Source organism: Leptosomus discolor, chromosome 7 (assembly GCF_034619465.1).
Source record: "Leptosomus discolor isolate bLepDis1 chromosome 7, bLepDis1.hap2, whole genome shotgun sequence".
Taxonomy (NCBI): domain Eukaryota; kingdom Metazoa; phylum Chordata; class Aves; order Leptosomiformes; family Leptosomidae; genus Leptosomus; species Leptosomus discolor.
Genome location: NC_141397.1, coordinates 224,679 through 247,608, shown reverse-complemented (window position 1 = coordinate 247,608; position 22,930 = coordinate 224,679). Strand labels below are relative to the sequence as shown.

Below are 22,930 nucleotides of genomic sequence, written 5' to 3'. Positions count from 1 at the left end.
CATAGATGCCAGTTGTGACGTTTGAAAATCAAGACATGCCTGCCTGAGAAGTAGGTAAGGGAAATCACCAGCAAGTTTGATTTTTTTTTTTTTCTTCACAGAAAGTCACTTCAATTCTGTGATAAAACTCAGAAAGCGTCTGAATGAACCTTTATAAAACATATGAACTAAGTCACTTCTAAGTGGAGACAGCTGGGGTCTATTCAATATCCTGTGTAGAATGGTAGAGGTCGGCTTCCTGGAATAACTTAGGAGTTTTATTTCATGAATGTCCTACTGCTGCAGGGACCTGGGGTGATGGTGAGGCTCTCGAACCAAAATGCACTGTAAGGAGAAGCTCCAGGGACGTGTGTCTCGTTCTGGCTCTGCACTGGGCACGGGATGGTAGGAAGCATCTTGTGGCCTGTGGTGTCTGCACAGCCTCACAAATGTCTGTTGTGTGAGTGCTTGTTAATGTAGGCAACTACTCTAATTTTTTTCTTCCAATCCTATAGTCTTATGATTTAAGCATTGGGATACTAATTGAAAATCATTAAGTGACACTTAAACAACAAGTGATTCTCAAATGTGCTGACTACCCTAAATATCAAGGTTATTTTGGTGTTTGGGACCTTCGTTCCGAAATCACTTATCTTCAGTTTCATGATGTCTTTCTTCTCTTGCAATTAATGTGGCTGTATCTTTACTATCTATGATCATATGTTTCTTTAATGTGTTCCCTGTATGTAGGCAATTTAATTACTCCTGACTCTTTGAATTTTTATTTTCAAACTCCTGCTATTCCATTGTGTATTGGCCATGTGAGTGAAAAAAATATTTGTCTTTGCAGGCTGTGCCACTGGTAAGTGTTCACCACCCCCCCACACCCCCCCCCAGAAGTTACATGATAACAGCAATTAATATAACTGGTAGTCCAGTGACACCTTAATTAAAAGCCAGTGGCGCAATAAGCATGAAAATTCATCTAAAAATTGTACTTAAATGGTGCCTGGTATGATAATGTACATTTCACAGTATGAATATTTGGCTTTTCCTTGACTACATATTTAAATAGAATATAAATGGAAGCTCTAAAGAACTGAGGGGTATTTTTTCTGTTAGATCGGGGGGAATAGTAGGATGTCACTGCAATAGGCAGTGACCAGAGTCAGAAAAGGCTTTTATAGGCTGTGCTGTGGGCCCTGTACAGTGTGTGGTGGTGTCTGGTTAGTCAGCTCTGCAAAGGCTCAAGACCATCAGCTTGGTATAAGTTTCTGTGCTGTTTCTCCAAACAGAGGTGAATAGGAAGACTGTAGGGCTTGGGGATGGGTTGGGGAAAATAGAGGAGCAACTCCTTCAGCCCTTGATGTCTCTTGACTTATTCTTGAAATAAAAATTACATTAATAAAACAATTCATATATGGCTTAGAAAGGGTTAAAATAACTTCCATCTGGCCCAGTGTTCTCTGGAGTGAGAAGGATCAGGTAGCTTAGGGAATGGTGTAAGAGCAGGACACATGCGAAGTGATGATCCCTGGCGAGTGGAGGCTCGATGGTTTTGACACCACCCAGCTCTGTGATCCCAAGTAATCTGTCCGCTGCGCTGTCAGTCCATGTGGCGTTTGCCAGCAGGCGCAGGCCAGACCTGCTCGCTCCGGGGCAGATGCCCGCTGGCAGCCGGGGAGCCCTGTGAGCGCCGCGGGGCCTCGGCCGTCCTGCTCCGCTGCCCTGGGGCCTGCCCCGGCTCAGCCCGCACTGGCGGCTGCGGGTCGCAGAGCCCGCTCGCCTGCGCTCGCAGAGCCCGGGCAGGGGTACTTGGATCTCATCTGTCTACATGTAAAAGTGTTTTAGTGCTCCAGGAACCAGACCTTGTTTTGCAAGGTTTGTTATAGTTTGCTCATTTCTTTCAGAAATGTGGAAGCTATTGTTGCAAAACAACCAAAATACAGTTTTGTCATGTGTTTACATCTGATATACACCGTCATCTACAAAATGCTGAATGTATTTCGAAACTATCCATGTGTAAAATGTGAACCCTCATCTCATTCTGCTAAAAGATGCCCTGAAAGAAAGTTGCCTTTGCCTCAAAGTAATAAAAGTCAAATAAAATTTATTGCTAGCTCAAAATGCTACTAACACCTCATTTTCGTTGCCAAACTCTGCAAATAATCTTTAATTTGTTTTCTTTTACATATGTGTGCAAGAGCTTAAAGGAAATACTTAGAGCTGTACAACCTGTAGAATATTTCACTCCATGGGCATTAATCTTTAAATAGCTGGCTCAGGGCCGTGCAAACTGGCTGGAAGAGGAGGAAATGTGTATTCGCCATCTACGTGAAGAACTGGAGGATGAAAGCACCTGAGAATCTTGCAGAAATAGACATTTTTTTCTTTGCATGTGCTATGGATTAATTTAAAATTAAAAAAGAAAAAACAGCTTAGTAGAAGAAATGGCATGACAGCCAAGGAGCTTGTGTGGCTGCATGTGACAGACGGTGAATGGGAGAGAGAGCAACCATGAAGCCCACATCTTTAAAAATTTGTGAAATGTAATGTCTTAAATTCTGATGAAACATGTAAGGAATTTGCATGCTAATGGAAATGAGGATCTCTTTTTGTGCATTGAGTGTTTAAGAGCAATTGCCCCCTGGCTATATTTATTAAGCCAGAAAAATCTTGTAACTTTCTATTGAAGATTTATTAGTCCCATTTGTTTCTGTTCTGTACAACATGAATATTAAACTCAATCCTGCAAGTTTGTCACAGGTGAAACTCCCTTTCAAATTAAAGGAAATTCTAGGCCTGAGCCAAAGCCAGTTAAATACATATATGGACTTCATGAAGCTTAGGTAAAGGCTTTTGTGTGCAGAGCTTTTTTAGATTGATCCTGCTCTGTGGGGGTTGAGTGAATAGGGCACTGGTGGTTTTGGTGTCTTTTCTTTTCTCTTTTGACTTCTCCCTCGTGTTGTATGGAGTTCTTAATGAGAAGAAATATTTTCAAATATCTTCAAAAACCAGTTGAACATAACCTGGAATCCCACCAAGTAAAATTGCTCCATTAGTCTTCCTGGGAAAGAGTCATCTCTCCTAAATTCAGTTAAACTCAAGCATCTTGTCTTAATTAGTCATCTAGGCGTCTCCTATAGCAAGCAGGGAGAGACAGTACCGCCCCCCCCCCCCCCCCCCCCGAGTGATTCAGCCAACCCACTTTGTTCCCTTGGCTGTACGGAAGCCTACATGACCTGTTCAGGCTAACCACCACACCCCTGCGCAGCTCCGTTACATGAGTTGCCTCTCGTCCGTGGTAGCTGAGAGGAGAACTCGGCGCTTCCTGGCTCTGCTAGGCTGTTGTGCAGGTGGATGGCATGTCACAATGCAGAGGACTGAAAAGAATGAATTTGGTTTTCAAATTAACAGCTGGCTTTACTAACATATATGCTATTTATTTTGTGAATATTGGTATTGTCAACCTCAGTCAGTTTTGCCTTTTACTTTTCTTTAGGCTTTTTTCCTTCTGTTTTCTGCCCTTTTGCCTTTGCAGTGGAGTTCACAGTATTGTTAAACTGTAGAAGCTTTCTCTTTCTGAAAGTCAGCTCTTGATGCTTCTTTGAGAAACACAGACTGTTTGGTCCAATCTCTACCTATGAAATGTGGAAGTATATTTTCTGACAAGGCTTTAATGTGTTGGTGTCTCCCAAATCACTGCAACAAGACTCTTTTCTGAGGGTCTTAATCAAAACTGTTGTTAATGCCAGCAAAAGAACCTCAGCAAGGTGTTTTGTACCTAGTTCTCCCTCTCCCCTCCTCATCACCATACTGGCTTTGGGCTCCTTTCAGCTGCTGCCAGTAGTGGCCCCTCTTCCTAGGAGGTGGTAGCAACATCACCAGGGCTCAGGTGTACTTGCACCATTTAGCAAGCCACCTTACCCTACTTGTTCAACGCCTCTGTGACTATTTGCCCTTTAGAAGTGCTATCAGTCAGGCTGCGGTTGTTTGTGTCCCTGAGGGCTTATAGTAGGCCGAAAGATTAATTTGGATCCCAACAGAACCTGAATTTTGTGTACAGCCACCAGCCCCCGGTAGAGTTGTGGCTGTAGAGTAACCTGGAGGCCATTCAGAAACAGCAGTCCCGAAGTGATGGTAAGCATCAGAACAGCAGACATGTTCTGTCATCGTCTGTGGTACCTGCTGCTTGGTTTTTAGGTTTCCCCATGCATCTTTACAAAGCAAGACCTTGGAATCAAATTTGCACTGGAACTGCTTACCACTTAAAATGCTGAATTAAACACCTTGGGAAGTGCTGTGATATTGCAAGGACTTAAAAAAACTGAGATGGTACAGAGTATCAAACAGGATATTTGATTTTTTTGATGTGAATACTTTTTATATGGAGTGGAAGGTTATAATTTCCTTTTTTGATAAGCTGGCATTACTATTAAGTCTTAAATGCAGATAGATTATTAAGCAACTACAGAATGAATGGTAATTTATACTGTTGTAAAGTCTTTCAAAGATGAGCTGTTGGTTTTATTTAAACCTAGGAAGATGATGATCAACTTAGATTTAGATCCTGTAGGTTTGGCACAAGCATGGATTCAAAATGTAAATTGAAATGTGGAATCTGTAACAATCACTTCAACTCTGAGCTACCCATGAATAAAGACTGGATTTTGTTGCGTCCCATCTTGTACCGGGTGTAGCTGGGAGTCCAGAATAACTTCTGTGCTCCTTTCATTTGAAGTAAACAAAATCAATATTCAGACATAAGTTTTATTTACCTGTTGAGCAATTTAGGGAATGTAAAAAGGAATGGAGCTTTCCCTGAAGAGGGTATTCTACAGAAAACCTAAAACACTTTGTAAAAGATGCACATGCACTGCCAGTGAATCAGGGCACCTTTAATTTGTACTCTGAACTGGAAGCTCTCAGTACCGTACAGCGCAGTCTACATGACTGAAAGGCAGTGTGCATCTGCTGTCTTGAGAGTAACGAGAGCCCTGTGTGTAGGTCAGATGGCTGTTGCTGATCCTAAACAGCCTGTGGGCGACTGTCTTCGTAGCAGGCCACATTACTGTTCTGATTGGGGGTGACTTGGCCTGTCCTTGCAGAGACAATATGACAGTCTGTCTGGCACAGCAGTGTGTGGGCCTGAGTGCAGGCACCAACAGGCTGCTGTTTTCCCTCGGTAGTGGCAATTGCTCAGTGTGTGGCCAGTTTGGATTTAAAATCGATTGCAATGAGATGAAGCTGTTAATGGACTGGTGAGGAGTTAAGTATTTCAAAAACTCGTGGGCTGTAGGATGAGTCCTGAAAGTGAAGTTCTGCAAGGCAGGGTATTGTTTGAATCACTGAGCCTTACCGGATCACTTCTGGTCCTTTCTATTAAAATTAATCTCCCTTTGTGAAGAAAGGGTACAAGAAATGGCAGTGCGAGGGCTAAAAAAGACAGCATGCTGCTATAAACTGAGAGCGGTGCACAGAACATCTTGTCAGGCGTATTTTTACTTGAAGTAAACGTCTTTAACAACTGCATCTTTTAGTGACTTGGGTGGCACAGTGAGTAAATGTACTTGGCCTTTTCATCTCCTGGGCACAAATCTTGGCTTCTGTTGAAAATGAAAATTAGTTTTGGTGGTTTCATCAGAGCAGACATTTGTCTGCATCACAAAACCATTCAGTCTGGCACCAGGGCTTGTCACTGCTCAAGTGGGGCCCGGCACAGGAGAAGCAGGAGTGTTGCAGGTCAGGGCTGCAGTTGGTACTGAGTGTTGAAATCTTGCCCAGTCAGCCCACAGTATCGGACTTTAGCCAGTGCTATTTACTTCGCTTTCAAGAGCATCTATTTCTCTTTGTCGCTTTCTCTGTCTCTCTTCCTTGCACACACTTAAAGAACAAAAACCTCTTTTATACAGCTAAGTATTTAAAATAATTTTTCCACGTCAGAAAGGGAGAGAGAGACTGGAAAAAATCACAGCCCAAAGCTCAGCTTGCAGATGAAGGATTACCTTGTCATCCCAATATCCCCCTTCCTTCCCTTAAACCTCACTAGTGAGTGGGCTGTAAGCAAGAATATTGGCTGGGCTCTGCTGGAGTAGGTCTCCAGGACAGGACTTTCTGCTGCCTTGCTTTCATCATGCAACTGCTTCTTTGCGGTAGCTCTTTCTGCTCTGTGCGCAGCAGATAATGAATGAGTGCCTGCAGAGTTGAAACATCTATCTGCATAACATCTGCCTCTCCTAGATAAATTCATTTATTATCTGATGTTATGTTCTGCCCTTTTCTGCTATTTGCCTGAAAGAGGTTTCTTCTGAAGACGAAGAGATCCGTCTGCTCTTTCCTGGACAGGAGGTGAAGCAGGAAAATGTGAAGCACAAACTCCAAGAAACCAGTAGAAATGTAGAGAGTAAGGATTTAAGAGGTAAAGTTGCTGTAAGCAGTGTAGATGTACCCAGGCTTATTTTGATAAATCGAATTTGACTCTAGGCATTTCACCGCTGCTGGTGGGCTAGTTCACCGTGCTGCAGGCACTGCTGTGCTGTCACGCTGTAAGTTTTCAGTACTGAGGTGGATCACTTGAGCGTGGCTTAAGTATCTCTGCGTTACGTTGCAGTGTGCCTGCAGTCCTAAGTATTGATGCGTGTTGGTGCAGCTGAAGTTGGTGTGACAAGCACACTGGGAAGCTCCTGAAGACCCCATACACTTTTGAAAATGGAACACAGGTCTTGCATTACGATATGGCTTTACAAATGTTATCCCAGAAAAAAATGCACGTAAAATATGAGATACTTTGAATTTAGTGTCTTGTTCATCTGCATATGCTCTTTCTCATCTAAAAGTACTTCACTAAAGCTTCTTTGAGCAAGAAGTCTGTCTGAAATACCAGCTTTCAGAGGCATGGAGGAGTAGGTGATTGCTGATTAAGATGAGACGAAGCAGCATGTCCTGAACAAAGGGAAAGAGCTCTGTCGTATGTTTCGGAGTGTGAAGCTCTATTTCCTGTTTTGCTACATGGGACATGGTTCTTGTAACGCACATGTTCCACTTCACTTGCCCGGCCATTGTCTTCATCTGAAATGTGACCTCTTTCTTACAGTACATTTGGTGTATGTGATTCCAAGTAGAGACTGTTTTCTGTTAGCAGAGTCATCTTCCTCTTCAAAAGCAAGAAAGAAGGTGCTAATATTTAAAGTATGGGGAAAGCTGATTTGTTTTGTTTTCAAGGAGTACGTAGTTTAAGAAGTTGGGGTGAATGAAGGGCTTGCTGCTGTGTGACTTCCACAGAACAGAATACTCTAAGGCTGCTGCTGAAACTTGGGCTCAAAGGGTGCCTGTCATTCTTAAATGAATTTAGGTATAAGAGGCTGAGACTTTCCATGCCCTTGGAAAATTATGGACTCTCAGGATTAACCTGAGCCAAAGGCAGTGAAAGCAGAAGCTGTTCAGGCTTCCCCCCCCCCCCGTATTTGTCAATAAACATCGATCATAACCTGTGATAGTCTTGGTATCCCAATCTTGTGGTGTTTGCATAAACACTGTCAATCATACATAAATCCTGTGCTGGTTTTCTGTCATGTGGGCAAATCTGTTTCAGAGTTAGGTTGAGATGACCAAACTCTGAGACTTTGTTCAGACTTGGGAAACCTTAAAACTGTGGCATGTTATTATGCCACTACTTAACACACCACAGTCATCTTAAACATTTCTCCTACTCATAAATCAATGGCTCCAGTTCTCTTTCTCTGTCATGCATAAGCTAGGAAGTAACTCTTCCTAGGAAAACACCATTCCCAAGAAAGTTAAAGTAAATCCTTGTTTATTGAAAAACTTTAGAGGGCAAGGACTGTGGTTTTGTTTAGTGCTGTGAGTGACCAGCAAAGTGCAGGGATATGTGTGTGTGTTGGGTTAGTGTTACTGCAATAAAAATAACAATAAGCCTTTGGATGTGTTGGCAGCAAGTATCTAATTCTTTGGTCTTCCCTTTGGCCATGATCTGGCTAATTTTTCCGATGTACTTACTCATCTGTTTGACAATAGCCAGGAGGACTGATGTCCTACAGTTTTTCGGTCTTAATATCAGAGCTGGTTTTTGGTATTTCTTGCAAGTGGCTTGGGCTGATAGGTTCGATCTCCTTTGCTATTACCTTATTTTGCTCAGGGGAAAGAAATGTTTATTCCACTTGAAAGTGCATAACTATGTAACAGTTCTCAGAGCATCTCAAAAGCCTGTCCAGTTGCATTTAAGGACTTTCTAGAAGCAGTTACCAAATTAGTACCAGTCAGTAGACACAATAGTTTTCACAGGAATTGACATAACTGTGTCTTTTTGTGTAAAAGCATTAGCCATTCGGACTGTATATTGTAAAATGAAGATGAACTGAGGTTACATTTGTCAGATTGCATGTTGTAAGAAGCTATGGAGACTTGAAGACACATCGTCTAGTTTTCTGCGTTCAAAAAACCCAAAGTATTTTTGTAGGAAGGCAGATATTCTGCTAGGTTATAGTAAGATCCCCTGGGCACTAGGCATGTAAGATAAAACATACAGATCTGTAGCTGATCAGCTTTTATTACTTTAGTACAGTTATCTTGAAAAAATGTCTGCATTAAAACACAGGTACATAGTGAGTGTCTGTTCAACAACGTTCCAGTTCAGATCGACACGTCAGGCAGCGAGTGACTCCCACCCAAACATGTTGTTAAATACTTGCAGGATTTCCCATAGCGGATCTTACTTTAATCAAATAATTCAAACGTTTCTTTTGTGAGTACAATAGAAGGGCAGGGCTTGTGTTTACTAAGTATTCAGTATGGAAATCCTGTATTAATTGAGGTACCTTTACTTCAGTCAGGACAGTGTCCGCATAGTAACTCTTTAAATAAAAGGCCCTTTGCTGTTGTCTGTTCCAGAGAGGCAATCACGTGTGAAACGAACCTACCATGTACAGAAAATCATGAAGAAATGGTTTGAGAGCTCTGTAAACAGCAGAGATGTTCCTTGCTAAAGGCAACTTTATGGATGATATTCTCACAGTGGATGTCAAAGAATATAATTTCTAAAAAGTAGCTTTATCACTATGGAAACTACTAAATAAGGAGGCTGTATCTTAATCTATTTCCAGAATGATTAGCACAGGCAATGCCAGTTGTCTTTTTGTAGCATCAGGGATTCATATAAGCTGTGCTTTGAATTATTGTTTTTCTAAGGCAGCAGCTATATTTTCTGTGAGTAAACACAATGTGCTTCCACCCAGGATCTGGAGTTTTTATTATTGACAGTAAAACAGAGTAAAAGGATGTATAAGAAGGAAAGATAATATTACTCAGTAATACTGTGTTACTCAGTAATAGGTGACCAGAATTATGCTCCTCTGAGTCCCTTATTTTGCCGGGCCAGAAAATGTCAGAATCAAAATAAGTCACTTACAGAAGAATTAAACAGAGAATCAGCATTTCCTTCCACAGTGAAATGGAAATTACATGTCGCTTCTGTATTCTGTGCAGTGAAATCTTTTTTCCTTGAATTATGATTCTGCTATAGTTGAAAAGATAATTTTGCCAGTGTATGAAATACCTGGCAAAAAAAGGTGTTTCAGAACATTTTTAGGTAAATGTAGGTTAACACAAAGGAATCACACAGTTGGAAATATTTTCCAGTGTTTATGTTCAGATGTTCAGACCTGTCTGGCTCCTCTCTATTTGCATGTGTTGGGCTAATAGGCAGTCTGGCTGCATTCCGCATTGATTTATATAAATATATTGCAGATTATTAACCTCCAGCCAAATACCAGCAAATCTCACTTTTCAGGAAGGTTTGTGACTCTTCACCAAACTGATTTGCTGTGTACAGGACATCTGTCTTCTGTGTACACCCCCTTAAGGGAATCGTAAAGAGAACAGTATTTGTCTTTGAGAAATGTGCTGAGACGTTTGCTGTTACAGTCAGTATGTTACCATAATAATTTATTTAATATTTGTCATATGATGATTACAGATTAAGCATAGGTTAATTTCCTAGTAGAGGGAGGGTGACAATTTCTCCATATTCTGTGGCTCTGGTTCCCAAAGTAGTACTCATTGAAAAGCTTCTTTAAGCTAAAAGGAATGTGCATGCATCCATTTCCAAAACATGGTGGCTAACAAACAATTTCTAAATGTCTCACCAAAGATGATTTGGGAAATGCTGTTAGAGTGGGACCATGGCAAATAACATGTTGAATCTGTATCAAGTTAAATGTACTGCTTTCATAAACCTGGATTACAATCTTCATGGAGAGTTGTGCCAATTCTTATCTTCCCTTTTCTTGTGAAATATTTTGAGATTTAAGGTAAGAAATGAAAACTCAGTACAAAGTGTTTTCCTAGTCTGTTTGTCAGATGTCCTCTTTCAAAAGCAGCGACCCCCAAGGCTTTGCGCGTGTTCCGTTGTCTACAGATCCTGCATGTAAAGCCTTTAGTCCTAGGACAAAGAACAAAAGTATTACTCCACGTTATCAGAAATGCTGCACTTTGCGCTAAGTAAGGAAGCAGTTACTCTAAGAGGATGACAGACGTGTCTAACAAAACAACATAACTGCTATGGTGTTGACCAAAATAAGCAGTAGTATCAGCGCTACCTTGGTTTGTTATCAATGATAGGTTCTTCAGTTTAACTGTATGGACTTCTTTCTCAGTAACTGCATTCATACTTTTTTTTTTTAAATCTACTGTCACCGAATAGAAGTAGCAATTGATTTTCTGTCTTGCTTCAGAGAGAAAGGCAGTCTGATCTCTGCAATTTAGAGCTAAATGACCGAACAAATCAGTAAAGTGTATGAGCAGGGAACAAGCGTCCTTCCCTCTGTAAGAGAGTTTCCTATTGTGATTTTGTAGAAGTGGGGCTTGAGGAAGGATAGTGAAAGTCACTGGTATGAGCACAGGTGTGAAGCATAGGAGGATGGGCAGACACTTGTGGAAAAGATAAAACAGTGGTTACAGCTGGTATGGTAGATGAAGTGGAGAAGATGAGAGAAATCCTAATTAAAAAGGGAAAACAATAGAAAATAGAGTAATTGGATAGGAATGTGACATTATGAAGAGCTTTGCAAATTAGTTTGTGCAACAAGGTGAAATGGTAAGACATCTTGGTAAAAGGATGACAGAAAGTGATAAGAGAACAAAGCTTTCTTAGTGGTGGCATCTCATGCACAAAGCTTTCTTCCAGACTGATTCTGAAGGTATTTGTTGCATCCAAGAACTTGCAAGAGTAAGAAGCAAAAAAATTCTGTTTCTGCCAAAGGAGATATAATTACAAAGCTGTGTAATGGTGAACATGGGAGTTATGTGGGAAGAAACCGAGTCTGCACACAAACTCCCTGTATATTTTTTCTGAAAAATGTTTCTTGCAATTTTTTAAAAAAGGCTAAGTGCTGCAACAAAGTAAATAAATATAATTTTCTGCATTAATTCTAGTTGCTATGTCCAAAAAAATATTTTGTTTTCATGTAATTATTTTACTTTGAACAGATGATAAATTCTTAATACTTAATCCTATTTCAGAATCCACACATGAATGAGAGATGTGGTATTGTGGATATATCAGCAGTTACTTGATGAATCAAGAGCTCAAAGATTGCTCTACCTTTGGAAAGCTCTTTTTTCCATTTTATATACTGTAAGAAACTTAGAGATGTATGAGCTGCAAGGTGTAAGTATGTCTGTACTGGTTGCTGTATACTTACCTCCTCTTTTCTTTTTTCCTCCTCTCAGATTGTTTGATGTGTGCACTGTGTCACGAACAGACAGAGAGACCAAGTTAACGTTAGTGTTTGAACATGTGGACCAAGACTTGACTACTTACTTGGATAAAGTTCCAGAGCCTGGAGTGCCTACTGAAACTATAAAGGTATTTAAGAAGAAAGATTTTGGATATTATTTCAGAAAACCTTAGACAGGAAAGGCAAAGAGATAAGTCAAAGACAAACTGTGTTTTGATTCCATAGGATGTTGTTATATCAAAATTAAGTAGTGGCCAGCTTGGGACGTGAATTGCAGCACAAATGTCTATATTCATTAACAGGTGTAATTTCTTTGTGGAAATGCTGCGCTTGGGTTTTTTATTTAGATTTATAAATCCCCTGAATCTCCACTGTTTTATGAAATGCAGCATTCCAAATCATTAAGAATGACCTTTGCTTGCAGCTGTAGGCAGAGGATTCCATTATTGTTTAGTCCAAGACTACTTGAACCCTCCTTAGAAGGTGTCTGGTAGAGTGCTGGATGTTAAAATGGATAAAACATTCTGTGCTCCTGTCCCATTCCCTTTGCCTTTGTTTCCCCAAGAGGCTCCTTTTGTTTCACGTCCCTCTTTGCCAGAAAGGTTGCTGTATGTTGCAAGAGCAGGAAATGTTCACCGTGGACCTGTGGTGAGCTCTGCAGAAGATGAGTGCAAGGAAGGGGGCAGCCATGACCAGTTGTTGTAGAAGCTGGGAAGGCTCTCGGTGATGGGAAGGGTGATGGTTCAGTTTTCCCATTATGTTGCCTGTTCTGCATTTATAAGGGAGGAGCCAAAAGATGTATGCCAACTCCTCTCCTGGGAACTGCACAGTGAAGTGCTACATCGAGGATCATAGCTTGAAATGTTTGACAAAACGTTTATGCCTGGGAAGAGAAGCGGAGGGATTGATGTTCTTACATTTTGACTGTGTCTGGTTAGCATTTCTTTAAATTTTTCTTTTTTTTTTTTTTTGTCATGAGGAGAAATAATTTATGCTTTCAGAGATGGATTAGCTTGCATTTGTGTAAGTACTTTCTGGAAGTGTGTTGTGTCATCTCAGTCTGGCAAAAGTCCTGAGGGAGGAAAAGAAAACATGAAACCTATCTGAAATTTAGTTATTTCAATTTTTTCTTAACAGCTTCAAACTTAATTGTTTGATCTTTCAGTATAAAATTAGACATAAAACTGATAAAAAGCTTTTTGCTTGTACCAAACTCACAAATGTGTAACATCAGTCAGTTCCAGCAACCACATTTTTAAAGCAACCTCAGTGGATAAAAGAAAATTCTAAAGAAAAATGGGTACGGTTCTGATTCAGTCCTCACAGAGTACTGGAATGTACGTCTTGCATTTGAAGGACACTTTTACGATGATGCTTTTAGAGTTCCACTTCCTTCTAAGGCTTTGAAGCTACCTAAGGGAACTGTATTTCAGTGTTGCTAACATTGCAAAGTAACGTGCAAGGTCACTGACATATTATCTAACTAAATATATTGAAATGGATGGGAACTGAATGACCAAGCCTCTGAAACCTGTTTGAAATATCGTTTGACCTATGTTTTGTTTAAAGCAAATAGAAGAGGTGAGCATTGGACTAAAACACTTTTGATTTTTGTAAAAGCCTGTTCTAAATTTGCATTAGCAGGCAATCATACGTATGTGTGAACAAACAGTTCATGGAGGTTATAAACTGGTGAAGGGAACTGTTTGGTTTACTTCTGAAAAGCACTGTTCTGAATATCTGGTTTACTAATTCAACCCAGTTGATACATCTGATAATTTGGCACACCAAAAGAGAAATTCAGCCACATGGAAACAAGGAGGAGCAATTCTGGTCTTAGGTGCGGTGCAAGTTCCACTGCAGCTAGTGAAATTGAGTGTAAAATTCAACTTGTGGCACATACAGCTCTCTTCAAACGGGTGAGGAAAAATGTAAAATTGCTGTTTACTTGGTCGTTGCTGTTGATGTCAACATTCACACAGTAGCTGATGTGTTATTTCTTGAATTCTGTTTGGCATGGGAAGAAGAGAGCTTTAGTTAACTTAAGTTGCACCCTGTTGCTTCACTATTTATGTGAAAACATCCAGTTTATGGAGGTACTTTGGCAGGTAGTCAAGGATGATCACATGAGGAAGGGTCTCAAGGCTTATTCATAATGCATTTGGTACCTTTCTAATGATAGTCTTTATGGCTATCCCCGTTGAAACTGAAGCAAAGCATAGCTCTCCTGGCTGCAGGGAAATATTGCTATTTTGCAGCAACTGAGCATTTCACCCAGAGCGCGTACATCGTTAAATGACTAATCTGACTTTTTATAGTTTGGCTTTTGAGTTTAATATGGATTTGTACTTCATTTATTTTCCAGAATCGCAGACAATTTGTGTAGAGTATTTCCCCTTACCAGTAGCACAGTACAAAACAACTGCCAGTATTGTAAGGCCATCTGTTAAAGCTCTGCATGTGTCAGCAACACAGAGGTGCCAAATGAGCAGAGTAAGCTCTGGATAGCTTGAAGTTGAAGGATCTAATATACCTCTTTGACACCGTGGTGTAAACTCAACAGTTGTTAGTGGAACTTGAATGACATAAAATTACTATGAGAGAAGTATCGGTCCTAAAAGATCTCTTCTGTGTGAATTAACTACCATCTCATTACACACCATTTGGGGGAGGGAGACTCAGCTTTTGCTGGTTTGGAGTGGGCTGGGGTTTTTAGTTACTGACTGTCAAGTAAGTGATACCGGTACCATTTTAAGAATTTCATTTATGTTTAGCAGAGTGTAGCAGTTCACAGAAACTAACTGTATTGCTCATTTAAACACAGCTAAAGCTTTTGCCTTGATGCTGCTCAGCAATGCCTTTCTAATGCCTAAAGCCTCGCAGCAGGAGCTGCCCCATTTTCAGGAACATCTCCACAGGTGCCCATAAAATAATAGAAGAGAGGCAGTTTCCCTTTGAGGCATTACCTGGTAGTGGGAATACTTACCCAGGTTGCAGGACAGACATGCTCACTTCCCCTCCCTGTTGCCAGGAGCATGAATGCTGTAGTCCATTTCTGTGGCTATAGCTCTGGCAGCTGAGTTCTGGGTTATTCTGGACAGAGGTATTTAAAATCTATTCTGCTGAAGCACTTCCGCTGTTTTTAATGGAGTATACTCTGGGCTAGAGGGATGGAGAACATGGCTCCAAATACTTGTGGACATGTCATTCACCTTTGACAGAGAACTGTGTTCAAGCCCTTAATCTAATTAATATGTCTTTGCGACTACTGCATTGTAGTCCTGCTCACCCTTTCTGGCTTCCTCTGTCTGACCTGATTTAATATGTGTTCCGATACAGGATGAATCAGAATCAGCAGTGACAACATCTTCCTTCTTTCCTCTCTAACCATGGTCTCCTCCCTTCTTTTCTTCCTGAGATACTCTTTAACTTCAGGGCAGTTTATGTGGAAATGGAAGGTATGAGTTCAGTTTCCTCAGGACACAGCTGTTAGTCATGCACAGGTCTTTGGTAATGTTAATGACATTAGCAGTTGAGCCTCTGAGAGACTTGGCTCATTAGGAACTTTTGTTAGTTGACATAAGGGTAGTGGAAATGGGAGTGACATGTCTCTACCGCAGAAAGATTTTTTTTTTTTGTTGTTGTTGTTTCTAAATAGTTAACAGGCCACTGAAGCATTTTGATGTGTTAGTCTTTGGGACTGAACCATGTTTAAGCTGGGCAGTCACACTTTGATGGGATGTTTGTAAGGCTGGCATGGCTTTTTTTTGATCCTAAAGGATTTGGATATAGATATGGTTGTTATAACACTAATTACATTTTTAATATGGAGATCATGTGCATGCAAACAAGTTGATGTTTATTGATTTAAGCTATTGCAATGTATATAACGATATTTAGCTTTAAATTAATATATGCATGTGATGGTTTGGTATATAGAGCTGTAAATTAAGTGGTTTAAGAATGGCTCTTTGGACCTCCCTCCAGTCATCTTGTTCTGCCAGGCCAAGGTGTCTGTAAGAATGAGAGAGGATAAGAAACTGTTACCGAGGTTCTGTAATTTTAGTAACAAACAAAGTTGACTTTGCAAGGTAATGTCATTATAAGTGAACTTGTAGCTTCTTGTAGTAGTTTTCTCAGAACTGATCGGAACTTTGCCTACCCAAGCTACCTGTGCTAACTGAGCCATGCCGGTTTCAGTCTGACGGTCAACAGAGGAGGGAACAGAACAAAGGCCTCAGGTATAGCAAGTGCATACGTTATCTGTCATGGGACATAAGAAGAGCTGGGAATGTCCTTCTGCCCAGGGCTGTGATCTGTGAATCTTTGTGGTGTTCCCCCCAGCCTGGAACAGGGCAGCCCAATTGCAGAGAGAATGGGGCTTAAGGTGTATCCTTTTCCCTAGTGTTTCCCATTCCTCACCTGAATGAATGGCTTCCGTAGATGTTACCCTTTCTCCTTTGCATAGGAAGCCTAGATCTCAGTCTGATTCAGGGATCCAGATTTTGCTCTTATAAGCCTAAAATTATAGAAAGTACAGCAGTGAATCTAATTTCTTTTTGTGGATTTATCTGATAGTAGCCCATAAATCGAATTTTAAAATATTACCTCAAGTCTTAGAATAAATATTGCTGTTGCATCCCTGTGCATTTTCTGTAACTTACATTACCTGCTATCAAACCTGGCAGACTGGTCACGTCTTTGCAAGACTCTTGGAAAATTAATAAGATGTTGCTTCTCAGAAAGCAAACCAGTGTTCAGTGTTGTGAGGTGAGTCATCAGCCATCTGCCACGGGTGTACCTACTCAGTTGATCACGTATGAGATACGGAGCAGATGTCACACAATCATGCAATTCTGAAAACAACACAAGATATTCCAGGAAAGCAGATTCACCAGTACTGAAAGTCTTCAGAGTGTGGCCGTATTCAACAACATCAAAGTCAAGTCACTGAAAAAAGAGCCTACTCAAATTAGTAAGAAAGGTACTATGAGAAGAGCTGTTACTAACATTTTTGTCAGTACTTTTGTGGTAAAGAAAAAAGCAAAACTTAGTGAGGAATTTAAGAGTCCAGAAATAATGGATCAGATCCCCAACTGATACTAAGAGGTATAAATCCATTTGCTTCTGTGAAATGATGCCCTCTTACAGCTGCTAAGGATCGCAGTCTTTGTGGGTATTCTGCAATAAATTTTGTTCTGAATCTGTATTGCGACTTAGAGTTGCCACTATAAAGAAATGAAAAACAAAACTGAAGTGATATATTATTGTGGGACAAATATTTTTTTCCTCTCTGTTGTCCTACCAGGGGTTGGGATGCAGCATGGAAGGGTAGCAGGAGAGAGAGCAGTTGCCCTGCATGAGTGGCAGCTCTGAAGGAACTAAGCCTTAAAGGAACTAAGCTTTAGAAAGAGGATATTCTCCGAAGGGCGATGGTTCCCTCTATTGCAGGTGTTGTCACTTCTTTCCCATACTGTGCTGCATGTACTGCCACATCTCTGTTGGTGTGGTGGTGCAGGTAGTAATGTACGGTTTGACCAAGGGGCTCGGAGGAGTCATGATTCGAATGGAGGGACTGCTGAGCACAGGATGCTGCAAAATAGTGTTGTATCTGAACAGTTACTACTTCAGTTCAGACATTTTTACAGTTGGTGTACAGACACTGATTTTGGTTATGGTGGTGTTAAATCTCTCCAAATCCCTACCATTTCCAAATTCAAATGCTAACATTTTCAAACTGATGTTAATCTATAGTTGGTTTTCTGCAGTGCTGTAGCCCAGGACTGCCCAGACCTCCATTGCTTGCAAACTGAGAGCTCATAAAAATGCAAGGCACTCCAATAATTTTAAATTACTCTATCCTGACTAACGTGATTTAAAGTCATTGGAGCGCTTCACATTTTTCCAGTTGTTCCAGTTTGGAAAGCAATCAGGCACCACTATAGCATACTCAATGAAAACAACCTGCCTGAAATAATAATTTTAGTCTTTCAGAACAATGACGCTGAATTAGAAATGTCACTCTGAAAAGCTGTCTATCAAGGACTCTCTAAATAGACATCTCAACGTACTTTTCATTTATGGCCCAAACTCTGAAGGCAGCAGTCCAGTCCAGTAGGGCCCTAAGGGACACATCCTTCTGGAAGTCAGAAGGAAGCTATTGTTTTCAATGGATGGAGGGCCAGAAATCATCTTTATTCAGAAAGTCAAAGGGATTTAAGAAACTGAAGGGATTCTGAATTGTGAGCAGGGATGAAGATTGAGCCTTTGGTGGATCAGAATTTATTATGAAGTCATTGCAAAATTGCAATATTACAAACGCTGGAAGCAAAATGTTGCCATCGGCTCCTTACGTTTCCATTAATTCTGCAGAGCTGGTGGTTGATGTGATGCAAAAAAAGCTTATGGATCCTACTGCTCTGGATTCCTTTGAGACTCTCAGATTATTAGCAACACTGGATTTTTGCTATTGGAACGTCAATGTGGTAGCAATTGCTACGTGAAAAGCTGTGATGATGCTGGAAGAGAGAAGGGGGAGCATGGGGTAGGAACAGTGCTCCAGCAGGTGTAAAAGCAGGGCTAGACTGCCAGGCAGCGTGTCAGACAGTGCTGTACTGTTCCACAACGAGCCAGTGGCAGTTCCTCCGAGTGAGGAGTATTTTCAAGATGCTTTCCTTTGTCTCGTAGCGGTGGTAACGTGTATTCACAACTTGCTCTGCAAGTAAGTCCTGCCTTGGTGATCAGCAGAAGTGTCAGTCATGTTTTCAGAGTCTTCATCAAAGATGAGATGCCACAGAGCAATTAAGAGAAAGCTGTTGCAGCTGATGGTGCGTGTAAAGCTGGGGCGGAACAATAGACTGCAATGTTTGGATTTACCCATGTTCTAAATTTTTATTACAAGCCATATGTTACTTTTGACAAGTAATTTGAAAGTCTGACTGCAGCAGATGTGAGATAAAGAGGAGGCATTCAAAGAGCCATTCTTGATTTTTATGGGGGCAGATAGGAGTCACTTCCTTAATAGTAGTTTCTGCCCTGGAAGGAAATCAGGTCACTAGGGCTCTGCTTATCCACAAAGCTATACTTCACCCCAAAGCAACCACACAGAGATGGGGAAGAGGAGACAGAATGACACAAGTTGTGACAAGGTAGATATTTGGGGAACATGGCCAGCGTATTTTTTTTTCTTGCTGAACTCCAGATTCTAAGGGTTGAACCCAGCTGATCTAGGACAAGAAGCAGCAGGATACTTTTCCCGTCTCGGCCAACTCAAGTTATTGCAGCTCAGATTCTCTATGCTAGAATATTCACAAACTGTCCGTATTTGTTCACAGCAATTATACAGCTGTAGTGTAAAATAGTTCGAAAGTTGGCTGCAAGTAACTCATAGCTAATAGAAGATAATATAGTAATCAATAAGTTATTTTTTTATAAAACTATTTTCTCTATTCCATGCCAAGAGAAATTTAATGCTCTTGCACTAGCTCTGTGCACTGCTCTTATGGCAGTGAATAGGCAGGTTATTGTATCCCACAGTAAAAATTAATTTGAAGCATGTTACTTTAGTGGCACACTGATTTATTCAAGATATGTTGTGTTTGTTTCTTTTCCTCTGTAAGAGCTGTATTTAGCCTATGCCAGAGAACGAAGTCCCATGCGAATGGATAGGGATGGAATTTTTTGGTATTGCACATTTTGGTATGTAGGACTTAAAATTATCTTTAAGAACTTTAAAATTATTTCTATATAGGCACATAAACAGACATGCATATATACATTATAATTGTTGTAAAAGTACTCTAACGTATTTGCAGAAAAAATATTCCCATTTGAGCAAGTGGGGGAAAAGGAAACTGAATGATCATCACTCTACTGTCTACAAAGTTCATGGTCTTGAAATAGCTGTTGGCCAGAAGAGGCCAGAACTGGCAACTCAGGTGCTTAGAGGGGAGTCAAAAATAGAAGAACACAGAAGGGGCAGCACTAGTTCTCCTGGGGCTTAGGGAGTGGCTTGGTGTGTACTGTCTTTCCGTGTATACATGTGAAGGTGTACTACACATACGCATATATGCATAGATATACATGTATACATGCTGATTCCCGGAGTCCATCTTGTAGGCTTGTGCTTCAGCTGAGCTGGAATGAGGGCTGTTACAGTCATAGTAAAGGAGTACAACAGGACCCAGCTGAAGCTGCGGCTCTCCCTCCTACTCAGTATGTTGGACCAGAGACACATGGAGAGCCCCTTCCCACCCGCCCCTGCAGATACCAGAACAGACCTGGTTCCTCCCTGCTTCCCGTCCTCTGGTTGTCGGGGACAAAACTGCAAAGATGCACCAGCCGCTGGCATTGGCCAGCTACACTCAACTGCTGAAGCAACCAAAGCCAAAACCTCTGACACTTGGAGAGCTTCCAGTGATTTCAACGCAATGTTCTCTGCCTCTGCTAATCCTGTTCTTTCCATCCCTTTCTTCCTTCCACCTTCATTTTTTCACCTCACTTTCATTCTGTATTTACAACACTTCTGTTCTTTCCTTCCCTCCAGAACTCTTTCTCTCCATCACTTTTTTTTCCATTTTGCTTATCCCCTCTAACTGACTCTACTCCTGTTAGAAAGCAATATCATGGAACTTGTCATCCTGTTTCTCCACCTGGCATCTGTCTTGTCCATTTTATTTGTGAGCTTTTAATGGAAGAGCCTGTGTGAAAGCCCTTGACTGTATAGTGCCCACCTCTTTGGTTGGCCTTTACACAATCCCTTGTTAACCATGGTTCATCATAATCAGATCCTACAACAGCTGGTCTAAAACATTGCTGCTTCTCTGCTCTGCTGTTTCCCCACCAGAGCCGCTTTGCACACTGACACGACTGCTTCCTTTTATATATCAGTGCTCTTCAGTCAGCAAATGGTTCATGTTACAGGTTTCTCAGGTTTTAAAGTGAAATAAAATGAGCTGTCTTCCATTTTGAGAGTGTCATTCTTTTTAGGAAGCCCAAAGGCAGGCACATGTTGTCAGTAAGTTCACAAGCAGCTGCTAGAAGACAGAAAACTGGAATGGAGACATGAGTGAAGCAACTTAAATACGGTTTGTTGTTTGCTCTCGGTGCAACGGCAAGGGAAAATATTTAGAAATTAAAACGATTAATTGATTTGAAGCTTTAATAAAGCAGATGTGGTTTTGTAATATTTGCCAGTGTCAGTACTCCAGAGCACAACTATGGGTCGAATCCTTCTGTCGTATAACTGTTGGCTGCTTAGGGTTCCTCCAGGGGTGAGAGTGGTGCAATGCTATTAGCATCAGTTAGCAAGCTGCCTTTCATTTGTCTTCATGCAGTTAAGAAAGAGCAAATTACAAAGGCGCAAGCTCCTAGATCAAATCTGCCCTTAATTTTGGGGTTGGAAGCCTTATCCAAAGACTCATAAACATCAGTGTTTTAGGTTATTCTTGTTTCTCTGTTATTACAGCTATACAGTACTGCCAGTTATGTCAGTATACGTAAAACACTTAAACTCATGCTGGAGTATATACCTGTACCTTCTGGTTTAACTTCAGACCTTAAAGGAGAAACCCTAAAGGGAGCTGTGCTCTGGCAAAGCACTTAAGCTTCTGCCTGATTTTATGTAAACAGATTGCTCCACCTTTAGAAGAAGTGAGGTTGAAAGACTGAGAATTAGAGGAGCTAACGCGAGAATCAGTTGTTATCCTGTACTACTGACCTGATGAATTCCAAGGTTAGAGCAAAGAATAATTGAAACCGTTGTTTCCATAGTCTCAGATTAGTCATTAACATGCATTTTGTTTATGTTTAAATGCTTTGTCAGAGCAAGGAAGTAATCTGCCCTCCGAACTTAGGTGTAAGCAATGTTGGTGCCTTTGGAACCAGCCTTCTGACTATTCACAAAAGTGTGTCATAGTTGGTCATCATAGTAAACTGATTCAGTAGTGGAAGAGGGCTCCAGAGGATCACAAGTTTGACAGATTGGTTTGTTTATTTCTTTTTTCATTAATATCACAACTGTTCTGGCCACAAAATTTGTTGCATTTGCCTTTGAAAATCGTCACCCTTGAGAATATCCATTTAAAAGAAGCAACTGGTTTTTACCATCATGACCAACTCATCAGAATTCAGCGCCTTATCTTTATTAATGTTGAACAGTGTTTTATACCATAAAGGGCACATTGAAGTTAGTGACTTAATTGCAAGGAAGGTTACTGCTCAACGCTTTTCACTATTACTAAATACGTCACTTTACAAACAGCCCCATAAAAATTCTAAGTATTTCTAAAATGTCCCACTTCTTTGGTCTATGCAATAGGAAGTATTGCACTGTAACTTTAAAATGCCAAAAATAATCAAGAAGACATGTTAGCCATCTTCTAAGAGCGTTTAATTTCTAAGCCAATAAATTCAGCTGCTGAATTTTTGTCCTTTGTTTTAGGATGTGAGACTTCTGTTGCATAACTACAATTAAGGAATCTCAGAAGGCTCAGAAATGTTACAATATTCTGCGGATGCAAACACAGTCATTTTTCGTTTAGTTTTACAGCAGGGAAGGGACACTGGAATGGCAGCGTGTTGCCTTTTTTTAACATCTAGTTTATGATTCACTCTCAAATATTCTTTCATTTGGAATTAACTTCAGATATTCCTGTTCTGACAAGCAGAGTAAATACTTTAGCAAGGACTTTTTAGAGTGAAATTTTGACAGTGACATACTCCTCCCTCAGTATTACAAAGGAAAGACTTGCTCTCCAAACCTGGAGTTTGCATTTTAATGGAAATGGTTCCAAAAGAGTATGTAGAATGTTACAAATGCAAAATGCATTTAGTGAAAGAGTATACAGATGTCTTTCTTGTATTTTAAATAAAAATGTCTTAATGTGAGACTTGAGAAAGTCAACAGTGATCTCTGAGCCATATGCTGGTTACTACAGTAGTATGTTGTGTGTAACTGTCATTCAGTGAGAAACAGCACAGGCCGAAAAGGAAAAGACACAAAAGCATGAAGTTAAAGGAGGAGAGACCATCTTACAAAGCATTTTTTTATTATGTTTTTGCCTTGGTTAGGATATACCCCTTTCCTGCTTTTTGTTTGCTCACGTAATTCCTGCTGGTGTCTATAGGGCTTATTGAAGACATAGGAAAAGAAGAATAGAGGCCAAGTCGTGTGGGCTATAGTGAACCAAAACTGCAAA

The 22,930-nt window shown here is 40.6% G+C and overlaps 1 protein-coding gene across 1 annotated transcript in view; it reads left to right on the top strand.

Annotated features, from left to right (window-relative positions):
• Nucleotides 1-22,930, top strand: part of CDK6 (cyclin dependent kinase 6) — a 122,969-nt gene that overhangs the window by 13,389 nt on the left and 86,650 nt on the right. The window contains exon 2 of the mRNA XM_009956728.2: nt 11,725-11,860. Coding sequence (XP_009955030.1) covers nt 11,725-11,860 — 136 coding nt within the window. The remainder of the gene's footprint in view (nt 1-11,724; nt 11,861-22,930) is intronic.